We start from the raw sequence: 7,830 nt of genomic DNA, 5'->3' as shown, positions 1-7,830 counted from the left end.
AGACTCGTGACCCAGAGGTGCCTGAAAGACTGTCCTACTCGACTATCTACTACTATTCAATACTGTTACTTGTTGTACAATCAACTTAGTTGCTGTAAGAATACGTACAGTTAATCGCGTTTTTCTATTATAAATACGTAAATTTAATGTTTATACTGTAATAGTCCCTTAATTTTTCATAGATATTTTCACTTTCTAAGAGTTGCAAGGATGAAACGTGTTTAAGTAAGGGTCTCGCTCGAAAGATGTATGAATTAAATTTTATGAGCTATTGTTTGATAACCAGATTAGCGGGTGAAAAAAAAAAATCAGTTGTTCGATGAGTGAAGTGCAAGGACATCGATTTACTTGGAAAATAATTATTCGAACAAATTTGATAATTAATTCTTTTAAATACAATAAAGAAATAATCGGTTTACAACCGGATTGAGATAAATTGTCAAATTGCGTAAACCGACTCATCCATTCCCACGGGGCGTATTTCCTTGTGGCTGTCATTCAACATTGGTGGGGTGGAGCAGAGATGTGTAAAGCCAGCTGCCAATGGTGGAGAGCATCAGCGCGGGAAAGCACTGCTGACGTCGCCATTATCATATTAATGAGAAGCGGAATGTCTGCAGTCTCGATAGTAGAGGCGGAGAGGAAGGTCGCCTATCGAACTGAAAGCAAGGACATGAATCAGACAAAAGTGGAAACGAATGCCTGTCAGGAAATATTCCGTCAAGCGGTGCAGAAAGGTGATATCACCGAATTACAAAGGATACTACAGTGTTGGGGTAATACCCTGAACGTCAATTATTACAATCAAGAAGGTCAAACGGCGCTACATCAAAGCTGCATGGTAGGTAATCTGGAATTAGTCAAATTGTTGGTGAAATTCGGTGCGGATGCAAGACTGGCCAACAGGGACGGATGGAGTCCACTTCACATAGCGGCTTACGGTGGACATCGAGATATCGCATTGTACTTAGTATCGAACACCAGAAGTTAACCGGTTGTGATTTCTATCGTTTAGGATGTTTAGTGCCATTTTGGATTGTACTACTACCCGAATTGACATGATTCTATATGATTTGTACGTGGAAGGGCTAGTCACCTTCCCCTCTCGGATTCTACCACCCCTTGGTGTTGCTGATGGAGAAGGTCCAGTGCCACCGGAGGCCAGCTGCTACTTGTTAGATTCGACACTTCACGAACCCCAAGGGAGGTTTTTCTACCTCTCCTAGAACCACTCAAAAACTAGTCCTTGTTTAATTAAACAACTCGCTTCAGATGTGGTAGTTGTTGCTACTGGACATTGTGAGATCCATAAAACCTGATGAGAATGAAAAAGTTTTTTTTATTATTATTTTTTTTTGTTTGGGAATGTTTGCCAGTATATAAACGAGCATTAATATTCTCCATAATTTTTTATAAATCGGATAGGCTAATATTCACTGCCACGTTTTTTATATCGTGTAAAAATGTTGGTGTTACCTCATTTTAAATGTAGTACACATCCTTGTTATTCCTGGAACATTTTTTTTAATACTTTGACATCCTTTCCTCACTTGTTCAAAAAGTAGGAGTTTTTTTTTAAAAAAAGAATTTCCTGTTAGAGTCTCCACATCAACTCAGACTAGAACAAAAGTCTTCTTAGCATTTTTTTTTTCCTCTTTACTTCATTTTCAGTATTGTTTGTAATCCAATTGTCTTATTTCTTAATATTGGTTGAAAGATGTGAAAATGTTAGACTAATGTACCAGAAAGTATTAAGTGATATTGGCCTTTTTGCCATGAATTGTAAATCTGCTTTCTTGAAACTGCAGTTTTTTTTTTCTAATTGTTATTAAAAAACTTTTGTTGTTATTAAATCTGTGTTAATTTAATTAAATAGTAAATGTCATATAATTTTATTTTACAAATGAAAAAAATTTTTGAAATACAAAACTTTAATCAATCATAATTTATTTTAAAGTAAACTCACATTTATCTACCAAGTTTTGGTATTATAGAGCAAATCATCCCTATTCTAAAACAGCAATTGTTTTTTGTTTTTAAATATAAAGAATTGTTATAAAAAAAAAAGTTTGCAAGTTATTTATTTGTATTACTTAATATAGATTTTAAAAAATTAGAAACATCTTTTAATTCTTAAAACTTAAACAATGTATAAGTATTCACAATTGATTTGATAAGTTAATTTATAAAAAAAAAAGTTGTAAAACTTAATGAATTAGACAATTACTAATAGGAATAGATTTAGATATAATTGTATAGACTATAAAACTTATGTAACAGAGTATTGTCGGTAATTACAAGAATACAAATATAAATTTATATTAAAATGCATGCTGTGATAACAATAGAAAGGAAATAATCATGCCAGCAATACAAATTACATCTGGCTATAAAGTAAGTTTTTTGTACATAAGATAAATGATTATTATGTACTGTAATTTTTTAAATAATGAGATTATCTCTCACTCAAAATATATATATATTTAGTATTAATTAACTTTGATACTAATTTGAAAAAATGAATTATACAGTGAATGGATTTTTTTATTATTTTTTCAGTAGATAAATTAAGAAATTTTTATTAAATATATGTCAAGGATATTATTTTGTTATCTACAATTTCAATTGGTTTTTACAACATTTTAACAAATTAATGAAATTTTTTAAAAAGTACTTGATAAAAAAAAAATTAAATTTTCTCAAGTACTTAATAATAATTATTTTTAGTGTATTTTTCAATTATTAAAATTAAATGCTATGAATGAATTTATATGGTCTAATATCGGTGAGATATTTTAAAGTTTTTATTTAATTATTTTAATATATTAATGGTATATCCAAATGAAAAAAGTTTCATTTTCAATTGAACAATACTTTTAAAATATTTATCAATTATAATTCATAATTTGATTCTGTATGAATGTCAGATATAATCATTTTTTGGATTTTGTTTAAATTTCTTTCAAACTTTGTTTATGAATAATTTTCAAATTTAGCTTACTATGAAAATAAATATAATTAATTTAGTCTTTCTGCCCTATAGACACTCAGATATTTTAATCGTGTTCGTGTGGATTTATGTGAAGGTGGCAGCTGGGTATTGTATGACGGAACCATATATCCAGTCTACCTACTCATGAAAATATCTCAGCTGATCTGGACACAAAACCAAGTCTAGAATGAAAGGCTCCTGCCTTTCCTGCTTCAGCAATCAAGTTAAAAGGGATTTATTATATTTATATATAAAAAAATAAAAGTATGAAAGAAATTTAAAGATAATCTACAAAAATGACTGTAACTGAAACATTACTAAAGTATGAATTATAGTATAGTAAATTGAAAAGTATTTGAAATGCTAAAAGAATTGCCAATTAAAAATTTGAATATACTTTTAAAAGTTGAACTTATAATTAACATAATAAAAATTCTTGAAATCTTTAATGATTTAAAATTATAGCATTATAAATGAAGATAAATATAGTAAAATATTACCTTAAAATTTAACTGTTTTCTTTCATATAAATATATCAAAATAGCTAATATATACCTGTTATTTATTGTCAAATAGAAACTCATTAAACATATTTTTAATGGAAATTCTTCCATTTAATCACAGATATTACAAACTCAGGTTACTTGAATGAATTTGAACCATTAAATTTCAATAGTAAATGTTTTTATATTAATAAATACAAAAAAAGCAAAACAAAATGTACTAACTATTGAATGTTGTTATATAATATTGAAAACATTTCATAATTGGATCAAAGTTAAAATTTATTCAACAATAAGATTTATCTTATCTTGAATTTTAAAATAAGATATATTTAAATCCTATAAATCATTATTTTAATACTATAATGTTGTAGTATTTTAATGAACACATTTTAACATTATAGGATATTTTTTATTACTAAATTTTTAAGAGTTATTTTCATATCAAAGAAATGATTACTATAATTAAAAACTAAAGTTTGGATGATTTAACGATGTACTGTACATACAAATATAAACTGTACAGAATAATATATAGTAATTAAGCATATTTGTATTATATTAAAGACTATTATTTTTTAAATACAATAGATTAATTATCAGTTCATTATCATATTTTATTACAAATCTTAATATCAGATCAGCTGAAAATTTTAGAAAAACAAAAATTATTATTAATAGAAACTTTTATTTTTGTTTACAAAGTTTTAAATTACTATATTTGATAAATATATAAATATACATAGTGTCATTTTTATTCTGCGTTGAACAGAAGTTGTTACAGTATTTAAATTTATCATATCTAATGTCATTGGCATGAAATACCAACAGCTCGAATTAATGAATGTAGATTATTAATTCATTTTAAATGAATAATTTGCAATCATTAATTTGGAATGTCAACATTACATAAGATTAGCATCACATTTCTTTGAAAGCTTAAAATATACCTACTGTTTTTAGATGAATAAATTAATAAAGAATTCTTTTTTAACTATTGTGTTTCTATAAATTATACTAATTATGGAATCAAATTGCATATGCAGGAATAAAAGTGTCATTTAGTTTTCATTTCCTATCCAAAACATTCTTATTCATTACGTACTTAACTCTGTGATGAAAGTAAATTCACCATAACTTTCACTTAATTAAATGAAATGTTTAAATAGATTTTTTAATAATTATAACAAGTTCANGCGAACGGGGTATAAGGCTCTAGTTTAGTAGTGTTACAGAGTATAATACGTATATTTTAATATATTTTTTAAAAGAAACAAAACTACTGAAAAATATTACGTGTGTTTAACAACGGGTTCGGAAAACTTTGAAAATGTTAACAACGGGTTCGGCCGAACCTGTGCGAACCCGCTGAATATCACCACTGAGCGTGCCATATAATAAGCATAATTAATTTTTTAAACGTTGCGTGCCAAAGTTTAGACTTCAATTAACGATTTTTAAATAAATGAAGGAAATATTTTTTTTAATTTGAATAAGCGTAAAGAAGCTGGTCGAAAAAATTATGATGATATAATGAATTGAATCTAAAACCATAATAAAAAAACTGAAATTTAAAAGTAAACGAAATCATGTATATTGCGTGCCAGATAATTTCTCCTGCCATAGGTTCGCCATTCCAGGTCTAAGATGATGCAGCCATCTTAGACTTTGAACACATTTCAAAATATTGGAAATATATCAAATCAGACGATGAGAAATGTATGGCGAACATATTTGAAAATGCCATAAATAACATAGGCCTACGCCAAAGCGTTACTGCGAAAGAGCCAAGTTGGAATTCAATACGATCACTCGCGATACACATAGTAGAGCATCATTTCTCATCCTTCATCCATACTAATAGACTCAATGTAAATTAACCCCGTTCTAATGGGTAGTAATTTGTTCATACTTATTGCGTGGTTGCATAATACAAAAGCAAATCAAATTAAACAAAGCATATTCTAGAAAAGATTCCGTTCAATTGAAGATAAATTTGTAATGTTTGCTGAGGAAATAATAAACAACAACGAATACATTGAAAAATTACAAAGGAAATTATTAAAAATTTCTATGTAATAGCATTTTTAGATTATTACATTGGTAAGATAGTGTATTTCTAATAGTCTTATTAACTTCTTCAGTGTAACGTTCTTCAAATTAATCAAGTACTTATTTTCAAATATGCTGATAATTCGACAATTCTCTTCGCACCATCTCTTATGAACTATAAACAGGCCTAAAGCAAGGCTTCCAAAGATGAACTACGTAAAAAGAGGAGAATTTAGTTATTTTTAATGTACACAAATAATAATAATACATCAATGAACTAAATACTATATAATCTATGTTCACTTTATACATTTATTATACTGTATATTGTATACATATTCAATATATAACAATACATTTTTATGTATATTATTATATATCGAATATATAGAGCATATTTATTATATTTAGATTAAATCTTACTTATTTATATCATTATTTTAATATATAGTGTGTTGGAATTTATAACAAAATCACAACTAAAACATATTCAACTGAATGTATACATAATTTTAATTTGAATTATTTAAATATAATAAAATAGACATGTATTATATTAGAACAGAACAGAAATAAACGGCAGTTATAAATAACTTACAAATCCATCAGGTCACAAATTTGAAAGAATTACAATAAGTTATTGTAACTTTTTGGCCAATAGCCAACCATAGAATTTTTTTTTCTTTTTAAATCGTGTAAGAATAACTACACAATAAATGATAATATATCACAAAACCAGTTGTAAAGTTCAGTAATCATGTCTTCATACTTCGATGCTGCTTCCACGGAAGGAAATTTTTTAAACAGTTAAAAAGGAAAAAAAATACATTTTAATTAATATCAAATGAAAGATGATATTAAGGTAATTTATTTAATTTTTATTATTTTATAAGTAAGTATATATATAAGCGAAACACTTTTCTTACTCAATTAAAAATACTGTAACACATTAAAGCAGGGATTTCTGACATTTTTCCTTGCATTCATCTCCATAAAGAAAATATTCTTTTCAATGGATCCCTTTAAAATTTTTATGTTACTTCCAAAGTTTTGTGTAATATATCAAATGAATTTCCCACTTAACTTAAAATGTACAATAATTACCTTATTTTTCTATCGATCCCCAATTGACTCAAGTTCCACAAATTATAATGCTTTAACACAGTAATTCTCAACAGAAGTCATTGTGTGAAGTTATAATATAATAATTATAATTTGTGTATTGAATAAGAAGGATCTAATTGTGAAGTTTGTAAGAAATAAATACATACCTATATAGAAGCACATTTATATAGTATATCTAATATGTAGGCTATATGCTTGTATGTATTGTGTATGAGAGAAAAGCAACATATCTTTTATATTATAGTCTATCAACAAAATTTCGAAATGGGGAGGGTCAAAATCAAAAATTAAGACAAAGAAATCTTTATTTATAATATTTTTTATGTATTATAATAAAATTTAAAGGCAAATCTATAAAACAAATGTATAGAATTTTTTTAAAATGTGCGCTGAGTCTGAGGAACAATACATCTATTATATAAATAGATCATGTTTATTCATACTTTATACTTAATAAAGCTAATTTTAATGAATAAAAGAGTTTATATTCCGTAACATTTTTTACAATACACCAACAGAAGCAGCAGCTGTCATTTTCTCTGACCCAAGCAGAGGACGGTGACCTTGCTACGATAACGCTTTATTTAAGGCTAGATGTTCGGACCTCCTAATGTCTTCGCAACTCTGTTATCATCGATGCGAGACTCGTGACCCAGAGGTGCCTGAAAGACTGTCCTACTCGACTATCTACTACTATTCAATACTGTTACTTGTTGTACAATCAACTTAGTTGCTGTAAGAATACGTACAGTTAATCGCGTTTTTCTATTATAAATACGTAAATTTAATGTTTATACTGTAATAGTCCCTTAATTTTTCATAGATATTTTCACTTTCTAAGAGTTGCAAGGATGAAACGTGTTTAAGTAAGGGTCTCGCTCGAAAGATGTATGAATTAAATTTTATGAGCTATTGTTTGATAACCAGATTAGCGGGTTTGAAAAAAAAAATCAGTTGTTCGATGAGTGAAGTGCAAGGACATCGATTTACTTGGAAAATAATTATTCGAACAAATTTGATAATTAATTCTTTTAAATACAATAAAGAAATAATCGGTTTACAACCGGATTGAGATAAATTGTCAAATTGCGTAAACCGACTCATCCATTCCCACGGGGCGTATTTCCTTGTGGCTGTCATTCAACATTGGTGGGGTGG

At 27.6% G+C, this 7,830-nt stretch overlaps 1 protein-coding gene across 1 annotated transcript; it reads left to right on the top strand.

The window, feature by feature from the left end:
- The first annotated feature begins 516 nt into the window (after positions 1 to 516).
- LOC111628618 (notch-regulated ankyrin repeat-containing protein B-like) lies at positions 517 to 1,853 on the top strand. Its single transcript, XM_023372448.1, has one exon. The coding sequence runs from the start codon at positions 524 to 526 to the stop codon at positions 989 to 991; it is 468 nt and encodes a 155-aa protein (XP_023228216.1). The 5' UTR covers positions 517 to 523; the 3' UTR covers positions 992 to 1,853.
- Positions 1,854 to 7,830: the final 5,977 nt, after the last annotated feature.

This window comes from Centruroides sculpturatus, unplaced genomic scaffold (assembly GCF_000671375.1).
Source record: "Centruroides sculpturatus isolate CEXI.00-Female unplaced genomic scaffold, Cexi_2.0 scaffold549, whole genome shotgun sequence".
NCBI lineage: Eukaryota > Metazoa > Arthropoda > Arachnida > Scorpiones > Buthidae > Centruroides > Centruroides sculpturatus.
Note: the sequence above shows the minus strand (reverse complement) of the source record. Positions and strands in the feature narration are given on the sequence as shown.

Coding starts and splice junctions, on each gene's coding strand:
- LOC111628618 (XM_023372448.1), top strand. CDS start 524: ATGTGTAAAGCCAGCTGCCAATGGTGGAGAGCATCAGCGCGGGAAAGC.